Genomic DNA, 21,137 nt, shown 5'->3' with positions numbered 1-21,137 from the left:
GACTAGTTGGAGGAATTTTGACTAGGACTATTATTGACCCCATTTCCATCATAACCGTCATAAGAATTTTCTTCTTCTTCTTCTTCATCGTCTTTGTCAGACTCATCATCATCCTCGTCATCGTCATAATCATCGCTATCGGTATCATAAGCTGGAGTTTGAACACCTGATGGTACTGGATGGTGACGTTTATAATTTTGATTATGGATATCTTTGATCAATATCAAGTTTCTCGAATATTCTAATTCTGAATAAATCGATTCTATAGCTGAAAGTACTCCATGTTCGTGTTTTATTTGTTGACTAACTCTCTTTGCTTTATCTATAATTTTCAAATCGTGTGTTGCCTTTACAAGAGCATCTCCCAAAGTTTTGGCTGTCAATTTCTTTAAGGCAATACCAGCACCCAAATCTTCAATTCTTGTTGCATAGAAAAACTGATCCCCAAAAAATGGTTTAATAATGGTTGGTATCCCGGCTCTCATAGTAGCACCAGTGGTCCCTGAACCTCCGTGATGCACGGCAGCATCAATACGCGGAAACAACCAATCATGAGGTATAGTTCCAGAATTGTAAATTTCCGGTGGCAACTCAATTTCAATTTCATTTTTATCTTTATTATCCAATCGATCAGACCAACCCTTGTTTAAAATACAACGAACGTCGGCTCTTCTCACAGCAGACACCACAGCTTTCGTTAAGGATTTTGCATCTTTCACTACAATAGAACCAAATCCAATGTAAACAATCTTCTTTTTGTCACGGGATGCTTTTTTCATAAATTGTACAAGTTCTTCAGGTGGCTTGTAATCTCCAGAACCTTCATCTAAAAACCAGTATCCAGTTACTTTAATCCAATCAGGAAAATCAACAGATGGCGGTAATATAGCGGGTGAAACATTATACAAGAAGGGGACCCTTGTCTGTTGCAACCTGTATAAATTGGTCTTTGGCAAATCTAATTCCTCAACTCTCCATTTATTTACTTGTCCGGAAATACCTTTCCAAAATATGTTTTCAAATAATACATGAGTTAAGTAATTATATGAGCCTCCTTTCTTTTGTTCTGGTACAAAGAATGCATGTGGATAGGCTCTGGTTCTTGTCCAGGGCATGGTGAACGCTCTAAAATAAGGTATCCCCAATGCTTCCGCAATATGTATCCCGCTCATAGCCGACGGACTTTCAATCAAAATGTCAGAACCCTGACAGGCCTCCCAGCTTGTAGTCAATAACTTTGAGATCCACGACCTGAACTTTTGTTGGGCATTCTTCAAAAACCCCACAGACATAGAATTGTGAGTTACCATAAAAGACATCAACTCGGCCGGATCCCCAGCAATTTCTTTGAACCCTAATCCAAATGTTTTTATCCAGTCTCCAAATTCTGCATGAGTAGCAATGGTGACATTATGACCCTCTTTTACCAATCCCTTACCCAACGCAATATATGGTTGAACATCACCTCGAGAACCAATAGTCAATAACGTGATATTATAAGAAGTAGATGGCCGCAATTCTGTTTTGAAAAAAGGTGAATCTTCCAAAATAATGGGGACGTCCAATCCCGAGGCAGCCATTAGTCTGTCTTCAAACATTCTCACTCTTGCCATTTCAATTTTCTTTTCTGCAAATTTAATATCAATCAGATTATCATATTGTTGGATTTCTCGATTTTCAGAATCACTGTATTCCATTCTTGTCTTGTATAACTCAACTTCAAAATTGCTACCCCATTGATATGGTTCAGGTCTAAATCCTTCCTTCGAGTGCAATCTTTCTAAAACACTAAGAACAACTTTTTGAAAATCATCTCTTGACTTGGAAGAGCCAAATTCAAGATCCAATTCCTCACTTCCTCGTACAATAAGCCTCAACCCATGATATGTCAATCTTGAACCCCGTGAAGCTCTTACTTCTTCGATATCAGTCATTGGTAATACCATCTTTGTTGATACTCCAGGCAATAAACTTCTGAAGCAAACATCTGTTTCAGACACGTATATTTTACCATATACTGGAACTGTTCTCAATAAATGGCCATAATAGGATGCAAGCAATTTCGAATTTGTAGAAAAATGAGATTGGAAATTTCTTTGAGACGAGTCTCTATCCTGCACTTTGTTAACATAATATTTGCCCAATTCAAAGTAGTGATTTGGGGTTGCTGACCAATGCGTCCCAACACTATATAGAGCCTTGATACTCTTCAGTATAGCTGTTTTCGATTCTTTTTTCACTTCCGAAGGGTCAGACAATATTGAAGCAAGATTTGTCTGACTGTGTTCCATATGGGGCTTCTCGTACCTTTTTGATGCGTCCTCCAATTTTTTAAGACTAGTCACAAATGACACTTCCAAATTTTTCAATGCTCTCTCAGACATATCTCGTGGAAGGTGAAGACGATCACTGTCAAAGCTATCTCTCAAACTAGTTTCATCAATGCTAGTCATTTCTGGTGACGTGATAGTAGCTTTGAAAATTCGTGTTGGCGATGTTATTGTAGTCCCAAACTTTTTAAATGCTGAAATATCGTCATCAACAGGTTTGTTGAAGTCAAGCACTGTTTGCACTAAATGGTTTGGTGATTTGCTCAAAGTAGATATCGCTTTTTCCGAAAAATTGGTACTTGTGATAGAAGACTTTGATGATTGGTTGTCATTGTCCAGAACAACAGGATTCACTAATTTATCAAAAGTTTCAAAAAACTCAACACCACTTTTGGGAAATAAAAAGTGGACTTCCTCGATTGTAGGCTCCTCACCTTTGTATTTTCTCTTCAATTTATCTCTCTTTCGTTCGTTATCGTTATCGCCCAAGTATTTTATTGTTACATTTAACGGTATGTCGTTCATTGTGACATCCAAAGTCCTGTCTTCTTCTTCCTCTTCGCTAAACAACGCTCTTTTGTTGTATTCTGCTATTTTAGAAATCGGGATCTTAATTAAAACCTCTCCATTAGAATTGGCGTTATTGTGTTGAAAAATCAATTTTGTTATATTGTTACACCATTGTCTGGCTGAAAACGAGCTATCGCAACTGAACTTGTAAGTTTTCTTTTTTGTAACTAATTTGAACCAGACGGTTGATGCTGTTGTTTCGACATTGTCTTCAGTTGGACTGTATGAATCACCGGAGAGCATGCTATTAAGTTCTGAAGCTGTGTTTTCTAAAGTAGAGGCTCTTGGAGTTGCAGTACCTGATAATCCGCCATTAGGACTGTATGTGCCACGGTTCACTGGCGAAATAGCTTCTCGATTCAACTTTTCCTTGTCGATAATCTCGGTATACAAGCATTTCTTGATATCAATTACCAATACAGGGAAATACAAATTGGTCGATGATGAATAGATACTCAAAGTTTCAGCTCTTAGAACAGCCCAATATCTGTGTTGAAGAACCGTATTGAGGACAACTTCACCATACTTTGCACTTTTAAGTCCCAAGTTTCCTGAGTAAACAATACTAGAAGAATTATCCTCGTCTAATACTTCTGAAGAATTCTCTAGACTAAAACGTTTGGGTAGGAAGGCAAAATATAGTAGTGCATCTTTTGTGAGATAAACATGTCCTTGTAATAATACATCCTTAATCAACCAAGCACTGTAATTTCCACAAAACGTATCTTCATCGCTTAAATCAAAAACTCTCTGTAGTTTATCGGCAATTTTTAACCGTAGCTGAATCTTTTCGAGTAGTTCCTGACGATCATTTTTCAAAGGTGTCTCTGAATTTTTAACCTTAATCAATACTCCTTCTCTCACGTGATGAGGGTCCAAGTTTTTCACCACGGATTTCTGTAATGGATTGAGACCTTGTAATTGCTCTTCAGGGATCTTTGTGGTGACTTTACCAATGGGTTCTGTGACATCTGTGACATCTGTATCGACTGAACTGGTCGGTGTCGGTGTCGGTGTTGCTGTTGTTGCTGTTTTTGTTCTTGTTATTTGGGTAGTGATTAAGGTTGCTGTGGTTCTTGAATCCCTAGGGTGATTCCTGGCTTTACCACTTTTCCCTGGTTTCAAGTTTTCTGCTATCAGCTCCTCTTCTTTGTCAGCTGAATCTTCCTCTTCTGAATCTGAAGTGTGTTCATCAAAATCATAGAGGCTCATTTTTCGGACTTTTTCCAAACTTGTGTCACCATTATTGAGTAATTCTTCAATCGAATTATTATTAAGTTTACTGCTCGTTTCTGGTCCATAATTTTGTGGTCTCAATGGATTCAAAGCACTTTTTTTGATAAACTCATCCAAATAATGCTTTTTCAAGTTGTTCAAACTTCCCAATCCAGCACAAACTGTCGTGGTATTCAATAACCCTGTGAAAAACCCAACAATATCTTCTAATTTGGCAACATCTTCGTCGTCATCGTCGTGATTCACTCGTCCCGATAAGGAATGATAAGTTGTTCTATGTTCAGGATTCTCATTATCTGCATCTGTGCCTTCGTCGCCGCTGACATTGGGAGAGCCACTGAAAAGGTTTATTGATCCTTGTAAAGGTGTGGCTAAACCCCTGGTTACTTTTTTGTAAAAGGACATCGTTGTGGATTTGAGTTATATTATTTAAATTGATGATTGATTTATTATTTTCAATAAAAAAAAAACCGATAACCAGAAAAAATAGAAAATAATAATTTATATCAAAGTGGTAAATGTGAACAACTGAGCAAACTAATATATCAAAAACTAATTTCTGTTGGGGAGAGGAGGGGGAGGAAGGAGTTAGTAGCCTTGTGATAAATATGGAACAATTGGGATGATCTATCTGTTGTAGTGATGGTATAATGGAGACGTAACAAAGACAAAAGGAACAAAGAAAAAGGAAAATTATTAAAAAATAATAATGGTGATAAATACTCTCGGATTATGCGTTAATATGTAGGGGAGATGATGTGTGGAGATAGTGAAATTTTAGCCACTCCTACCGCAGAGTAAACTAGAATGGCAAGCATCAGTCACTCTGTCCGCCACAAACACAACAACAAATAAAAAGAAACATTTATTAGTACATATTTCAGCTTGATAATCCTATCAATATTAGTTTCAAACAGTTTGGTTCCAATTAATCCGCATATGTACGGGTAGCAAGTGAAGTAACCAGTAATATTTACGGTGGCAATCCAAAGTGCTTAACCGTTTTATCCGTCGGCCGCAATTCAGGTAATTTGTACAAATTAGTAACAGAGTTGTCAAGAGGGAGGGGTTTAATGAATAAAGTACAAAGAGGAATATAAATGGTAAACTAGACTAGAATTGCTCATTTGTCATAATGTGTAATTTGTTATCTCTTTGAAGGTCGCATCCTATGGCAATAATGGAGCGGCAAAGAGCTTTTACGGTTAAATGAAACAAGCATACTCCGACAGTTGATCACCCCGCAATTAAGGGATGAAGTTGATGGCGGATCAAATTCACAAGCAAATTTCCCTCTTGTTTACCAACTGTGAGTTCATGTAGGGGACGGGGATAAGCATTATCAAACAAAGGGAACAAAACAAAACAAAACAAAACAAAAAATAGTGAGCAAGCTGTCATATTTCCATAGTTTGTAAACTCCACCATTCTAGAAGTTCATTCTTTGTTGCTATTATATACATATGTACACTCTACATCATCTTACGATTTTGCTATTAATTTGTTTCTTTTAGTTATTTCATATTTTTTATGTGGATGATGTATATTGACAGTTGACCTAATTTACTATGAGAGTGATACAGAAAGCCAATATGTGTGCTATTGTGTGTCTATTATTTCTATTCTTATTCTAAAGAATGGCTTTTCAACAATTTATTGAACTGACTGTTTGGATCATTATGCAATTCATTGAATTTACCATCCTCTACTATCTGGCCATCTTGGTTGAACACAATAATTCTATCACTATTTTTAATTGTCGATAAACGATGGGCAATTGAAATCAATGTCACACCTCTATTCTTATTCAATTGAATCAAATTCAGCATAACTATTTCTTCACTGACAGAATCCAATGCTGAGGTTGCCTCGTCTAAAATTAAAATTTTGGGGTCACGTATCAATGTTCTTGCTAATGACACTCTCTGTTTTTGTCCTCCACTCAATTGCGTAGAATTTGAAGCACCAATCTTGGTATCTAGACCATCTGGTAAATGTCTGACAAAGTTAGAAGCATAACTTAAGTTTAAAGCATTATTGATTTCTTCATCAGTAGCATCTTCTTTCCCAAACAAGATATTTTCCTTGATAGTACCACTAAACAACAAAGGTTCTTGTTGAACGTATCCCAATTTTGATCTATAATGGTTCAAGTTAAGATCTGTAATAACATCATCGCCAATTTGAATAGTACCCTTTTCAGGGTCATAAAATCTCAAGAGCAATTGACTCACAGTAGATTTCCCACTTCCCGATGGTCCTACCAAACAAACATTTTCTCCTTGCTTAATATGAAGATTCAAGTCTTTAAAAATACCAGACTCCGGACGAGATGGATATGTGAAATCAATTCCCTTGAACTCAATATCTCCATTCAACTCATCCACTTTTTTCCCTAAATGATTGGAAATTCTCGGTTGATATTCCACTAATTCAAAAACTCTTTCAGCAGCCCCTATACCTTTCATCAACTCAGTATAAAAATTTCCAAGTCCAAAAACAGACGTACCAGTATATACAGCATACATCATAAAACTTGACAAATCTCCCACAGTTAATTCTCCTGCACCTATCAACTTGGTACCCATTATCAATAATCCAATCATGGTAACATTTCCAATGAACCCGTTAGTCGAGTAGAAAAATCCTGCTAATTTAGCCTCTCTCATTGAACTATTAAAAATATTTTTGATTTCTTGATTATAGGAATGAACAACAGATTGTTGTTGAGAAAATGTTTGTATCACTTTGACACCATTCAATTTCTCTTCAGTCACCTTAGTCATATCTCCAATATTCTCCTGGATTAGTTTGGACAATGCCTTGATTTTTCTACCATAGAACCATGACATGGTAATTAATGGTGGGAAAATCAAACTCATGCACAAAGATAATTTCCAAGAAACGTAGCACATCATGGATAATCCCACACATCCACTTATAATTGCTCTTATTCCGTCACTGATATTCATACTAAGACTTTTAGAAATGATTTGTGTGTCACTTGCAATTCTTGATATCAAATCACCCGTTTTCATACCAGTTTTCGAGGGTCCTAAGTCAAAAAAATAAGCATCCTGAGCTAAAATCTTCAGAAATAAACGTGATCTCAATCGTGCCACTAATCTTTCCCCTACAGACCTTAATAAATATATCCTACCAAAATTAGTACTGGCACTAACTATGAATAACACCCCTAATGCCGAATAAAACTGTGGTTGAGGAAGACCAAATATTAATTTATCGCTTGGTTGTGTGTCATCTTTATCGTCGTTGTCTTTGCCTTTGTCATCATCGTCGTCTTTTTTTGTTGTGTCTATAATTTTCCCAATCATTAAAGGTAAAGTCATGGTTGTAGCTGAAGTTGTTACTAAACATATCAAGGCAAAAAAAATCAATTTCGATTCCGGCTTTGCTAATCTTAAAAGCTTGAAGATTTCACTAGTTAATTTGGGTCGTGGTTTTTTTGTATCCGATTGAGAATTTGTTGAGCCATTAGAATTGGCTTCTGTGTTTGGTGTCGTTGACAGTTTAGAATTGAATCTAATTTGTTGTAGTATCGATGTTGGTTTGAAATAGCGGGTATTGGCTCTAGTTATAGATTTTGTAAAAGGTACTTTTCCCATACTTTTACAAGAACTCGTAAAAGCTTTAGAAAATATCAATCTATTCATTCCAATCATATTGAAGAGTTCATGGAATTGTATGTGAAGTTATATTGGTGTGTATATGCTATGTCCCATACAAGAGTTCCAAAATTTGAGTCTAATATTGATTATGGTTTTCTTGGGTGTTTTTTTTTTTCTTCCGTGGCCCGTTAAAAATTGAGTGTGTGAAAAGAATGTTGAAAATACTCGGAAAACTACCAATTGATTGACTCTCATTGCTGTACTGTGGATATATTAAACACTAACAAAATGTTAGACCAACAGTGTAAAAAAAAAATACTGATTGGCGGTATTAGCTCATTTTAATCTACTTCTATCAAGTGTGCAATTTATTATTTTAGAGCTTTGTAAATTTTGTCAATATATAACACCCTGGCATTTACAGAAGAATTTGGGAGGGGGGGGAAATAATGTTTTTGGTGAAGTACTTATTGGGCGTGCAAAAAATATTAAAATGATTATTCATCTTTCTCCAGAGGAATCAATTGATATGGACGTCGGTTTCCTGCAAAATCTTTGTACAACCATCTTCTTTGGCATCTGTTTACGATTTCCATTTCTTGCAATGTATATATTACGTACTGACATAAAAGTTTACTACTATTGTAAAGTAGTGTAATTGTTTAACAATAACACAAAGTCAACTCTACTAGATTACTTTGTCCTTTCATTATTTCGAACTTTACTCCCCGTGGCAAATTAAAATCTTGAACTTTTCAGGAACATACACGGTCTATATTTTTTTCAGGGGGAAAACAAACAAAACAAGAAGTCGAGAAAAAAGTGACTTGAATTTGTACATTGGGTATGTCAAATCTCTTCACCAACTCCATTTTATTCTTACATAGAGATCAATTCCCTTATTTGTAAAAAATCATTTAAACCTTTAAATTAATTAGAAATTATATAAAGGGTCTTAACCCTCCAAGAAAAAAAAAATTACTCTAATACATATATATATAGATATATTATTTGATTGATTGATTGATTGATTGGGTCACATAATTGTGCAGCACTTGCTTCCTGAGCTAGACTTTGGGTGATCATTAATTGATTGTTTCAATCTGGCATTGACATCTGTTTGGCCATCTGCTGTTGCATCCTTTTGTGTTGCAGACGATTTGGATTTTCCTGATTTCTGTTGTTGTTGTTGTCCTTCAGCATCTTGTTCTTGCTGCTGTTGCTGTTGTTGTTTTTGTAATTCTTTTTGTTGTTTCTTTTCGGCACTGATAGCGGCTTCTTTTCTCATGATTTGTCTGACAACATCAATGAACGCTTCATCCACATTTGTTTTGTACATGGCACTTGTTTCATAGAATGGTACTAATCCCCAATCTTGACTCACTTTCACCCCATCCTCTATACTTAAAACACGGTCATCTTCTAAATCACACTTGTTCCCAACCAATACCATAGGGACATTGTCACTATCTTTTATTCTCAACACTTGTTCACGAAGTGCTAATAATTCTTTAAGCGAATTTTCATCGGTGACAGAGTACACCAATAAGAACCCTTTACCACTTTTAATGTATAATTCTCTCATGGCTGTGAATTGTGCCACCCCTGCTGTATCTAAAATCTCTAGATCACAAGCCCTGCCATCCACTTCGATTTGTTTTCTATAGGAGTCTTCAATTGTAGGGTCGTAACTTTCGACGTATACACCCTGGACAAATTGCACGGTGATTGAGGATTTACCTACCCCACCAGCACCCAATACTACGACTTTATAATCTGTGACAAAACAAAAGTTAGTATATAGGGTTATTGAAATACAAGTGTAACGGGCTTTTGTTGAATGTACATACCTCTCATTGAAATCTGACAGAAGATTGATGTTTGTGAATAGGCTTTAAAATCTTATTTGTATAAAGGTATACAGAATTACTATTTTTTTTCTGGTGTTTTTTTTTTTCTCTGTTGACTAGTGTTTTGCTTTTCTTTTTTTTGCTTTTCTTTTTTTTGCTGTTTTGGTGGGAGTGATAAATAATAATATTTTAATTGTATTAATCGATTAAGAAGCATCAATGTAACACGTACTTTTTTATTTTTTTTTTTTCAGAAAGAGAATCCACTACTACCACCAGCACTGCATGAATTCAAAATTCAGGGCCAAGAGAGGTTGGCATTAAAATTTATGTGGAATTTTTACACGAGTAAAATTAGAATAAATTCGTCTTTTGTTATCGATTTGTAAATACAAGCAAACGACTCAGGTCTTTTCAATAATGATTTGCCATTACTACACAGTGGGTCAAATAGAAATTTGTATTTTATTTGTATAACGAGCAAATGATAGTAGTAATAACACCTATTCTAACCCCAATTTCACACTTGTTTAACATTGACGAGAAAACACAGAAGACGAAAAATTAAAAACTAAACATTCTCTTCAATTTTTGTTTTACACACACACCTAAAAATAAACGCGTTTCTTTCAACTAAATAAACCGATAACATTTACTCAATAATACTTTACTTTTCTTCCAATGGTAAAATATTTGGTACTGGACCCAATGGTGTTATACCGTATGGATTAATCTTGATATGAGATTTGGTGTAGTGGTACTTGATGTGCTCGAAATTGGTAGTTTCTTGGAAACCAGGAATCTTCCAATACAATAATCTGAGCCAATTGTGGATGTATGGATAGTGAGTTCTGATTGTACCAATGTTACACTTAAAGTGTTGAACGTAGACAGGATCAAATCTAATAATTGTTGTGTACAATCTGATATCTGCTTCAGTCAATTGGTTGCCCAACAAAAATTCTCCCTTCTTGGACCCATTGTGGTTTTTCTCCAAAATGGCTTCCACTTTGTCCAAATGATCAAACACATTTTGACATTCTTTGGCGTACACCTCTTGCTTGGATGCAAATCCAGCTTTATAAACACCATTGTTAATATTATCGTAAATCCAGCTGTTCAATTCATCAATCTGAGATTCTAAGTCTTTTGGAACAAGATCAACTTCGGCATATTCACTTGGCAAAATACTATTGAATTCAGTATTCAACATTCTGATGATTTCAGCAGATTCATTGTTTACGATTGTACCTTCTTTTTTGTCCCACAATACTGGAACTGTGAATCTTCCCTCGTATTCTGGTTCAGCCTTGAAGTACAATTCTCTAAGACGGGAAAAATCATAGTTATGGTCAGGTGTACCTAATGAAATGTCGTCTTCAGTTTTTAATGTCTTCAATTCTTCCTTTGTAGGAAATCTCCACCCTTTGTCATCCATATGCCAATGAACAACAGACAATCCAATGATAGAAGTCAATCCCTTGAGGCGACGAGTAATCAAAGTACGGTGAGCCCATGGGCAAGCAAAAGATACATAAAGATGATATCTACCAGCTTCTGGTGGGAAACGTGCACCTGGCTTAGAGCTGATAAATTCCCTGAAGCTTGATGGTCTTCTCTTATAAGCACCATCTTCACCAGCAAATTTCAAAATCTCAATTTTCTAGAAACAAACAATGGCATTACGCCCCAATTAAGTTAGTATTTCAATTCGTTTCTTACTATTGAGTAGTATTGTACATACATCAGTCATTGTTATAGGGAATATTCTAAATATGTAAAATCAAAAAAGAATAGATAACAATATGTATCCAATTAGAAAAGAGAAAACTTTTTGAAAGTCGTAGTTAATTTATATAGTTGGGGAAAGCAAGTCAAGGACAACCGAAGCAATCAAAAGTTGATTTCATCATCATCCCCCGTTTTCTACGTTGATTATATGCAGGTTTTTGTGAGTAATTATTAACATTTAATTATTCATTACATTTGTTCTGGAAATAGGGAAAAACACAAAAATGGTAAATTGATTATCTGACAAATAGTATTATAGGAGAACCCATCGAGCCGAATCTAATCAAATGGATTTGGTTTTGTACAATTACTAAAATTTACATAATGAAAGCAAAAAAAAAAWAATAATGAAATTAACAATAAATAGTAAGAAAGGGGGAGCCGTAAATTTGATAGGGGGGGCGGTTGAGACCAACTTTGACTGAGTGAGTAGCACAATTTTTTTTTTTTACTACTGGCGAGAATTACACAACCAAAAAAAAAAATAACTAAGTCATCTAACAGCAAAATGTCAATCCTCATTGAAAGCGGCGTAACTCTACTCAAACGCAATGGTTAAACAGAAACAAAAACGTATCAAATTCGAGGAGGAACTCGGCCAACCAATACTTCAAACTAAGACCACTTCACCATTACCTAACGTACTGAACATCAATCGACAAGAGACACAACCATTTAACGCATATACTACTTATCAGGCACCCAGTCAGGAACTGGAATATCAACACCAAGAGCAAAAGTCAATCAAAGAAACAGCACCGCTGCTGTCAAGGATACAGACTCAATTAGACTCACAGGTATTGCGCCGATCATCGCCACCAGTCATAGTCTTTAGACGAGATAAACCGAAAAAGGTATTACCAAAGAAACCCGTTAAACCATATTTATGCACGCATCCTGGGTGTACTTGGGCTTTTGCTAGACATTCAGATTTAACCAGGCATTCAAAATCCCATGCAGAGCCTCAATACAAATGTCCCTATTGGAAGAATGACCCTACATGCCATAAAAAGAATGGTGCATTCAATAGACTAGACGTGTTGAAAAGACATTTACGATTGATACATTATGTCAAGGATAAACAACCTATTTCAGATTTGAATCCAGGTCAGGATCCAGGATGGTGTCGAGCTTGCCAACGAATGTTCCCTAATTCGAAAGCTTTTATTGAGCATTGCTATGATTGTGCTAAAAATACCGTCCCTACAGAATGGATTGATATAAAAAGGGAATCAAGTAGGATCCCGAACCAAACAACATTCAGAGTCAAATTAGATCAAATAAACAACACTGAAAATACATGAAAAAAAATATAATACAACCATATAAACAAATATATATATAAAAATACAAGTATGATTATTCCCTTTCGAAAAAATCTAAAATAGCACAGTTAGGATGTATAATGTAAACAACATTTGTTCCTTCTGTCACACTCATAAGTATTTTATCTCTAACTAACCTTTTTATCACCTTATAAGCCAATTTTCTTTCTTGTAAGTATTCTTGTTCGCTAGAAATCTCGTCTTCCTTTTGAAGCAAATACCATTCAACTAAAGTATCAGCCGAAAGTCCATCACCTCCATTTTTTTCGTCCTCGGTTATTTTCTTGACTAACATATTCATTATAGAAACATATTTGTCATAACTAATTGACACTGGAGGTACTCTTTCAGAAGGTTGCGATTGCTGAGTATCTTGGTCCTGTGGCTGATCTTGTTCTTGTGCTTGCCCCGGTTCTCCAGTTGGTCTTTCTTCATCATCCATTTCGATGTCATCCATTTCGACTCTGATAATAGATTGCTTCAACAAATCATAGGCCTCAGCAACAAAACTTGGCGTTATTTCTTCGGTACAATTGGCTCTGGCTATAGCTTCTGACAATCTAATCATGGACTCCAATTGTCTAACAGTAATTCTGTACGAGGACCTCCCTAAACCTTGAGCATCATCTTCTCTCAATTCCTTGTATCTAGTGACCAAAAAGTCTCTAGCTTCTTTAGTCATTCTAGGCTTGAAAGTCTTTGCGTATTTAATGTATCTTGCTAATTGTTCGGCTGAGTAAGGTGGATCAATTGCATCGTCTCTAAGCATGTGCAAATCAACAATGTGTGATGCTAATTGAGTATCAATTCTTTCATTACAATCATCAAGAACAACAAAGAACAAATCAAATCTCGACATAATTGGTGCTGTCATATTCAAATTAGAACGAAGACCCAATTTTCTATTATATCTACCCCCAATAGGGTTAGCAGCTGCTAAGATAGATGTACGGGCATTTAAGGTAGCATGAATACCAGCTTTTGCAATGGAGATTGTTTGTTGTTCCATGGCTTCGTGAATAGCAACTTGGTCAGCAATATCCATCTTGTCAAATTCATCAATTGCACAAATACCGTTATCTGCCAACATCAAAGCACCTGCTTCAATAGTGTATTCTCCGCTTTCTTCGTCCTTCACTACAGCCGCTGTCAACCCAGCAGCAGAGGAAGCCTTACCAGAAGTGTAGACAGCACGAGGCGAAAACCCACAGACATACTTCAAAAACTGTGATTTCGAAGTGGATGGGTCACCAACAATACAAATGTTTATATCCCCTCTTAAGTTGATTCCATCTACTGTTTGTTTGTGAACACCGCCTAATAATTGCAAAAGAATTCCCTTTTTGATCACTTCGTGGCCAAACACAGCTGGTGCAATTGAGTTCACAAGCTTGTCATAAATATGTTCATCCTTGACCATTTCCTTTAATTGTAATACTTCAGCATCACTCAAAGATGTAAGAAAAACTTCTTGGTCATTCAAATCAACTTCAAGCTGTTCATTCCCACCTGCCTTATTAACCATGGAAGCAACGTGGCAAGCTCCAAAGGCGAGCTTATATGTCAAATCTCTGACACCAAGAGACTTTAAACCAGTAACACCACTACTCAACTCTGAGCCTCTTGCTGATTCCTTAACGGATTGTGGTTTGACACCTGGTAAACCTAATTGAGAAACATCTGGGATTACAATTTCACATCCAGTAAACTTGCATTTGTCACCTGGTTTTGCTCTTTCAACGGTTTCACCTCTCAAAATCACATCCAAAGTACGTGGCATGGATCCTGTGGGGATTTCATTGGAGTTTTCTTGTATTCTAATTCTTTGCCAATCAATGAACTGGGACTTGGACACATTCAAAGTAAAGTAAGATTGATTCTCACAAGAAGGACATGCGGTGGGTTCGGTATATTTAAAAACTTGTTCTACCCCTTCGATAACTGCTGAGCACAAGTCACAAGTAAAGCATGCACGATACAATTCGGGTCTCACTTCAGATGTTCTGGTTACAGTACCCAGAATTGACATTAATGAACCAATTTTATTTGATCTGATATCCCTGATTCTTTGTACGGTTGGTAAATTGAAAAAAGAAATTTGGAAAACACGTTCATTTGCTTGAGAACTGGTTGAAGTTTCACTAACAGTTTCTTCGGTATTGTGAAGTAAACTGGTATGTAACAAGCTTGGTGCATATTTTTTCAACAATCTATGCAAACCTTTCAACAAAAAGGGTGAGAAACGATAGTATTGTTCCAGGATAGCTGTGGCTAAAACACCATTCTCTCTCAGCAATAAATGTTGGTAATCAACATATAAAGTACTATACTCGTATGTTTTCATAGCTTCAATTTGGGCCAAGTAAATTTTCCCATCCCAATCATCATCTGCTTGTTCAGGATCAACAAATTCTTCAATAAAAGTTTCAAAACTTTCCCTGACTTTCTCACCAGTTACATCAACAACTTTTGGAACAGCAATTTGTCTTCTTCTTCCAGCAATTGCACGTTGCTGTTGTTGTTGTTGTAGTTGTAAATGAGGTGGAAGATCTTCGGAATATAATATTGGCTGTGCTGGTGTGGAATTGTCTCTACCAAAAGAAGACAGAGTTTGTGAATTCAACAACTGGGCAGCAGCTGATGGGATTCTCCCTGGTGATGATACAAAATTGGACATTATAAGTTATGATATTGACTAGAGTTATTTCTGATCTGGCATGAAAGATATAAACCAAAAAAAAAGAATGAAGATGGAAAAAAAAAATTGTATTTAGTGCTGACTTGAGGATTAGTGAAATATCCAAAAAAATTGGGTTTAATTTTTTCAGACGCGACTAATTAATAATACTAAAAGGGAAAAAATAAATTATAGTGCAAACAAAATGAGAAGCTATTCTCTTTTTTTTTTTCCTTTTTCTTCCATCAAGAACAATGTTGAGAACATTTACTAGAGGAGTTAAAACTTGTACGTGACCAACCATAAATCATTAACAACATTACATTTATACTAATACACTAAAGATGCCCCATCGTATCTCAAACTCCAGGTTGGTCAGATCCAATTATGTAAAAGACATGACGATTCCGATAAATTATATGTCTCTCAAGTTGAAATAGGAAATGACACGACAATTCAAGTCTGCTCTGGCTTAGTTCCATACATTCCTATTGATCAAATGCAAAATAGAAAAGTTGTGGTAGTTACTAATATGAGGACAAGAAAACTACGTGGGGAAAAGTCCATGGGAATGATTCTTGCAGCTGAGAAGGAGATGAACGAGCAATTGAATGTTGAGCCTGTAATACCGCCAACTACATCAATAATTGGTGAACGATTGCATTTTGGAATTGCAGATAATTTTGAACCTCCTAAATTGAAGGACAAGGTTTGGGAGTATATTCAACCACGGTTGAAAACAACTGCAGACAAAAAAGTGGTTTTTGTCGATGAAGAGGACAATGAGTTGGTGTTACGAGGTAGCGACTCGTCAGATGCAGCACACGTTCAATCACTAGATGGGGCTAAAATACTTTAAACTGTATATATATTTGTAGCCATGCATGCAATGAAAATAGTTTATCTTGAATCTCTGATTTGAATGTAGTAAAAGTCTATTGTAAACTAAAACTTGCTCCCTAAAAGCTAATCATATTCAAGCCGAGACCTACAAATACAACTTTTGAACTTGTCACAATCATCGCATTCTTTCCAATGTCTGTAACGTGTGATGAGTCTTCTAATTCATAGATCTCAAGGTCATGTAATCAAACCAAAGCCATGATATATTTTCCTGCATATAAAAAGGTTGGATGGTGAGAAGAAGAACAAGAAGAAAAAAAAAAGTCTCCAAAAATGTCAGAACTAGCTTGTTGATGGGCAACCGTTGACTTGTTTATGGCCATACTGCAATGAATGTTGGATCTATTTTAAATGACGACCCACCATCAAGTGGGAATGCGAATGGGAATGATGATAATACCAAGATTATTAAATCCCCTACTGCATACCATAAACCTTCTGTTCATGAACGTCATTCAATAACGAGCATGTTGAATGACACTCCGTCAGATTCAACTCCAACTAAAAAACCAGAACCGACTATAAGTCCAGAGTTTAGAAAACCCAGCATAAGTCTGTTAACTTCTCCAAGTGTTGCACATAAACCTCCGCCACTACCACCGTCACTGAGTCTGGTTGGAAGTAGTGAGCATTCGAGTGCAAGATCGTCCCCGGCTATCACGAAGAGAAACTCGATTGCAAACATTATCGATGCTTATGAAGAACCAGCTACTAAAACTGAAAAAAAGGCTGAGCTAAACTCACCAAAGATAAACCAACTGACACCGGTGCCAAAGCTTGAGGAACACGAGAATGATACAAACAAAGTAGAAAAGGTTGTGGATAGTGCACCTGAACCAAAACCAAAAAAGGAGCCTCAACCAGTTTTTGACGACCAAGACGATGACTTGACAAAAATCAAAAAGCTCAAGCAATCTAAGAAACCACGTCGGTATGAAACACCTCCAATTTGGGCCCAGAGGTGGGTTCCCCCAAATAGACAGAAGGAGGAAACTAATGTTGATGACGGGAATGAAGCCATAACTAGACTTTCTGAAAAACCGGTATTTGATTATACCACTACCAGAAGTGTTGATTTGGAGTGTAGTATTACTGGTATGATACCCCCAAGTTCAATCACGAGAAAAATAGCTGAATGGGTGTATGCCAATTTTTCCAATGTTGAAGAAAAAAGTAAAAGGAATGTTGAATTGGAGTTGAAATTTGGGAAAATTATTGACAAAAGAAGTGGTAATAGAATTGACTTGAATGTGGTGACAGAATGTATTTTCACTGATCATTCTAGTGTGTTTTTTGACATGCAAGTGGAAGAGGTGGCCTGGAAAGAAATAACAAAATTCTTGGATGAATTGGAAAAAAGTTTCCAAGAAGGGAAAAAGGGAAGAAAATTTAAAACTCTTGAATCTGATAATACTGACAGTTTCTATCAATTGGGGAGAAAAGGTGAGCACCCTAAGCGGATTCGTGTAACCAAAGACAACTTACTATCGCCACCGAGATTGGTTGCCATACAGAAGGAACGTGTGGCAGATTTATATATTCACAATCCGGGCTCCTTATTTGATTTGAGGTTATCTATGTCATTGGAAATACCAGTGCCACAGGGGAACATTGAGTCGATTATTACCAAGAATAAGCCAGAGATGGTCAGGGAGAAGAAGAGAATTTCTTATACACATCCACCTACCATTACCAAATTTGACTTGACTAGGGTCATTGGTAATAAAACAGAAGATAAATATGAGGTAGAGTTGGAGGCGGGTGTTATGGAAATATTTGCTGCTATTGATAAAATCCAGAAAGGGGTAGATAATCTTAGATTGGAGGAATTAATTGAAGTTTTTTTGAACAATGCAAGAACTCTCAATAATAGATTGAACAAGATTTGCTAGCAGGACTTCCTGACCTGTTATGATGTAATGTAGTGTATCATTTGTAATCCTAGAATCAGTCTTTAATAATAAAAAATAATATCAGGGGTGTTCTTTGAATTGATAAAGTTATTTACAGGCATAAATAGGCCAATATTTGCAAAGTCTGTATTCGATTAAGCAAAAATAAATAGCTGTATAATGTTGAAAAAAAAAAATATTGACTGAAACGAGATTCGAACTCGCGCCCACTTTCGTAGACCAGGATTGTTGTGGTAAACGTTACGCGATAAGATTTACCGCCGCCTTACCCTGGCGCCTTGACCGCTCGGCCATCCAGTCACGTGAGAAGAGCTAACTGTGGTAAGCTTTTTACAACTCGACCAAACAACTCTTTTCATGTTGAAACCATAAATCCACTTATTTATATAGGGCTTATAATTCAAAACCCACACTATCATTTACGTCTTGTTTTGCTGATTTATATATAATTATAGGTTGGATAAGTATCAAATATGAGCCTACTTGGACGTAGAGTTTTTCATTTAATCAATTGAAGAGATAATAGAGAGGACATTCTAAGATCAGTTTTTTGCATCAACATTATCTCCAAGTTTTCAAGAAATAAGTTTTAACAAAGAGTTGACAAGAATTTGCTCGGAAAAGAGGTAACATCCAATCATATTACTTAAGCGGCACATAAAAACAGACCACCTCTAAAACAAAGAGTTAGTATTTGGTTTTCCAAGTACTAATACACTTTCCACCTCTTGTTAACAAAATATTATAATTCAGTTGCGACTTTACAAACAGCATGATATTATATCTTTCCTCTTAATCTGTTCTCTCCTATTTCAATAACAATTGAGCGTTAGACATGACCAGAGAATAATTCACAAATTCAAGACGACAAAGAAGTGTAGATTATTCAGAACATGGTAAGTGTTTCCTCAAAACTTACCCGTTTAACGGAACACACTCATTAACATAAGCCTTGGCGTCAGTTTTTAAAATTCCACATCTGCCAATTCTCTCGTACCACAGTGTTTGATATTTTACATCCATCCTTCGTCGTTTAATGTGAGCTTTTAAAAGTTTGAGATTCTTGTGCTGACACTAACTTTGCCGCAATCAAGTGATTTCTATTTTTGGTTTTCTTGGTTGAGCACCTCGCACATTATTTTTTGGTTTTCTTGTCAATTCGTGATAAAAGACTTGCCATATGTCTATTTCCACTTCTACGTACAACAATTCAATTCCAAATTATGTGGTTCTAGAACCAATGGTTGTTGCTGGACCCGATACTTTTTACACCGTCTAAAGAGAATTGCTGGTATTAATATTCCGTTAGTTGACGATTGAGGTCAGTATTTCCATTTTTTTCTCTCTCTCTCCTCCGCCTCCCCGCCTTATCCCTTTTCTAGGCTCCCACCACACCCCTCACTTCTCCCACACACTGACACGTACTCGCATAAAATAACATTCGATTTTATTGCGTTGAAACCGGAGCCTCCTAAATATATGCATAGACTATCGGGATGGACAGAGCCCAACTCCTATTCACTTATTCTTACATCACACCATGTTTTTAACATCCCTTAGTTTCCGGAATTACACTTTATATACTAGAGCAAATTTACTAAATTAATAAATCCCACAATGTTATTTGATATCTTTTTATTATTTCCCCCATCGTTTTCTTTGTTCTCCGTTTCCTACCCCCCTCATAAAATTTTCAACAATTCTTTCAAATAAAGCATAAATTCCTCGAAAGCCGATTATTTATTGTTCTTGTAATGTCACTTCTTTTGAAACGATTAAGTCCAATCAAACAATCTTATTCAAAAGTACTCGCAATACGTACAATGTCAATTCCATCTACTCAGTACGGATTTTTTTATAATAAAGCTAGTGGTCTTAATTTGAAAAAAGACTTGCCGGTTAACAAGCCAGGTGCTGGTCAATTGCTTTTAAAGGTTGATGCAGTTGGCCTTTGTCATTCAGATTTACATGTTCTCTATGAAGGTTTGGATTGTGGTGATAATTATGTGATGGGCCACGAAATTGCTGGGACTGTTGCTGAACTAGGTGAAGAGGTGAGTGAGTTTGCAGTTGGAGATCGTGTCGCTTGTGTCGGCCCCAATGGATGTGGTCTTTGTAAACACTGTCTTACTGGTAACGATAATGTTTGTACCAAGTCGTTTTTGGATTGGTTTGGATTGGGTTACAATGGAGGTTACGAGCAATTTTTGTTAGTCAAGAGACCAAGAAACTTGGTCAAGATCCCTGACAATGTTACTTCCGAGGAAGCTGCAGCTATTACGGATGCCGTATTGACTCCTTACCATGCTATCAAGTCTGCAGGTGTTGGTCCAGCAAGTAATATATTAATTATCGGAGCTGGTGGATTAGGAGGTAACGCTATTCAAGTTGCAAAAGCATTTGGTGCGAAGGTTACTGTTTTGGATAAAAAGGATAAGGCAAGAGACCAAGCTAAGGCCTTTGGAGCTGACCAGGTTTACAGTGAATTACCAGACAGCGTTTTACCTGGGTCATTCAGTGCTTGTTTTGATTTTGTTTCGGTTCAGGCAACATACGATTTGTGTCAAAAGTATTGTGAGCCAAAGGGTACTATTGTTCCCGTAGGTCTAGGTGCAACTTCGCTTAACATAAATCTTGCTGATTTAGATCTTCGTGAAATTACCGTCAAGGGCTCATTCTGGGGTACCCTGATGGATTTAAGAGAAGCATTTGAATTGGCTGCACAGGGAAAGGTCAAACCAAATGTTGCTCATGCTCCATTGTCAGAATTGCCTAAGTATATGGAGAAGTTGAGAGCCGGTGGTTATGAAGGAAGAGTCGTGTTTAATCCATAATACTGAAAAGTGAAGAAACCATCAATAATAGCTTGGTGAGTATGTATGGGAAATATTCATTTATGTATGTAGGTCATTT

The 21,137-nt window shown here is 36.4% G+C and overlaps 9 protein-coding genes and 1 non-coding gene across 10 annotated transcripts; 4 read left to right on the top strand and 6 right to left on the bottom strand. All coding sequences in view use genetic code 12, as the record gives it.

The window, feature by feature from the left end:
* Positions 1-2: 2 nt before the first annotated feature.
* On the bottom strand, positions 3-4,541 carry UGT51C1 (Ugt51c1p; the record flags this gene model as incomplete). The annotated part of the gene is made up of 1 exon (XM_713188.2): positions 3-4,541. One exon carries the CDS (start codon positions 4,539-4,541, stop codon positions 3-5), a length of 4,539 nt encoding a protein of 1,512 aa, XP_718281.2.
* Positions 4,542-5,761: 1,220 nt separating this feature from the next.
* MDL1 (ATP-binding cassette permease) lies at positions 5,762-7,819 on the bottom strand (the record flags this gene model as incomplete). The annotated part of the gene is made up of 1 exon (XM_713187.1): positions 5,762-7,819. The coding sequence occupies one exon, from the start codon at positions 7,817-7,819 to the stop codon at positions 5,762-5,764; it is 2,058 nt and encodes a 685-aa protein (XP_718280.1).
* Positions 7,820-8,801: 982 nt separating this feature from the next.
* Positions 8,802-9,622, bottom strand: RSR1 (Ras family GTPase; the record flags this gene model as incomplete). Its single annotated transcript, XM_019475518.1, has 2 exons — positions 8,802-9,541; positions 9,616-9,622. 2 exons carry the CDS (start codon positions 9,620-9,622, stop codon positions 8,802-8,804), a joined length of 747 nt encoding a protein of 248 aa, XP_019331063.1.
* Positions 9,623-10,282: 660 nt separating this feature from the next.
* ECM4 (omega-class glutathione transferase) lies at positions 10,283-11,368 on the bottom strand (the record flags this gene model as incomplete). The annotated part of the gene is made up of 2 exons (XM_019475517.1): positions 10,283-11,278; positions 11,360-11,368. The coding sequence occupies 2 exons, from the start codon at positions 11,366-11,368 to the stop codon at positions 10,283-10,285; spliced, it is 1,005 nt and encodes a 334-aa protein (XP_019331062.1).
* Positions 11,369-11,957: 589 nt separating this feature from the next.
* CAALFM_CR02120CA (uncharacterized protein) lies at positions 11,958-12,710 on the top strand (the record flags this gene model as incomplete). The annotated part of the gene is made up of 1 exon (XM_713184.1): positions 11,958-12,710. The coding sequence occupies one exon, from the start codon at positions 11,958-11,960 to the stop codon at positions 12,708-12,710; it is 753 nt and encodes a 250-aa protein (XP_718277.1).
* A 55-nt stretch (positions 12,711-12,765) lies between these two features.
* MCM6 (MCM DNA helicase complex subunit) lies at positions 12,766-15,408 on the bottom strand (the record flags this gene model as incomplete). Its single annotated transcript, XM_713183.2, has 1 exon — positions 12,766-15,408. One exon carries the CDS (start codon positions 15,406-15,408, stop codon positions 12,766-12,768), a length of 2,643 nt encoding a protein of 880 aa, XP_718276.2.
* A 254-nt stretch (positions 15,409-15,662) lies between these two features.
* CAALFM_CR02100CA (uncharacterized protein) lies at positions 15,663-16,267 on the top strand (the record flags this gene model as incomplete). The annotated part of the gene is made up of 2 exons (XM_019475516.1): positions 15,663-15,696; positions 15,753-16,267. The coding sequence occupies 2 exons, from the start codon at positions 15,663-15,665 to the stop codon at positions 16,265-16,267; spliced, it is 549 nt and encodes a 182-aa protein (XP_019331061.1).
* A 373-nt stretch (positions 16,268-16,640) lies between these two features.
* Positions 16,641-18,203, top strand: CET1 (polynucleotide 5'-phosphatase; the record flags this gene model as incomplete). Its single annotated transcript, XM_713181.1, has 1 exon — positions 16,641-18,203. One exon carries the CDS (start codon positions 16,641-16,643, stop codon positions 18,201-18,203), a length of 1,563 nt encoding a protein of 520 aa, XP_718274.1.
* A 200-nt stretch (positions 18,204-18,403) lies between these two features.
* On the bottom strand, positions 18,404-18,524 carry tL(AAG)1. Its single transcript has 2 exons — positions 18,488-18,524; positions 18,404-18,449 (listed from the first exon to the last, which is right to left on the bottom strand). It is a non-coding gene; the product is annotated as a tRNA-Leu (tRNA).
* A 1,523-nt stretch (positions 18,525-20,047) lies between these two features.
* On the top strand, positions 20,048-21,058 carry ADH5 (Adh5p; the record flags this gene model as incomplete). Its single annotated transcript, XM_713180.2, has 1 exon — positions 20,048-21,058. One exon carries the CDS (start codon positions 20,048-20,050, stop codon positions 21,056-21,058), a length of 1,011 nt encoding a protein of 336 aa, XP_718273.2.
* Between the last annotated feature and the right edge of the window lie 79 nt (positions 21,059-21,137).

This window comes from Candida albicans, chromosome R (assembly GCF_000182965.3).
Source record: "Candida albicans SC5314 chromosome R, complete sequence".
NCBI classification, from domain to species: domain Eukaryota; kingdom Fungi; phylum Ascomycota; class Pichiomycetes; order Serinales; family Debaryomycetaceae; genus Candida; species Candida albicans.
Note: the sequence above shows the minus strand (reverse complement) of the source record. Positions and strands in the feature narration are given on the sequence as shown.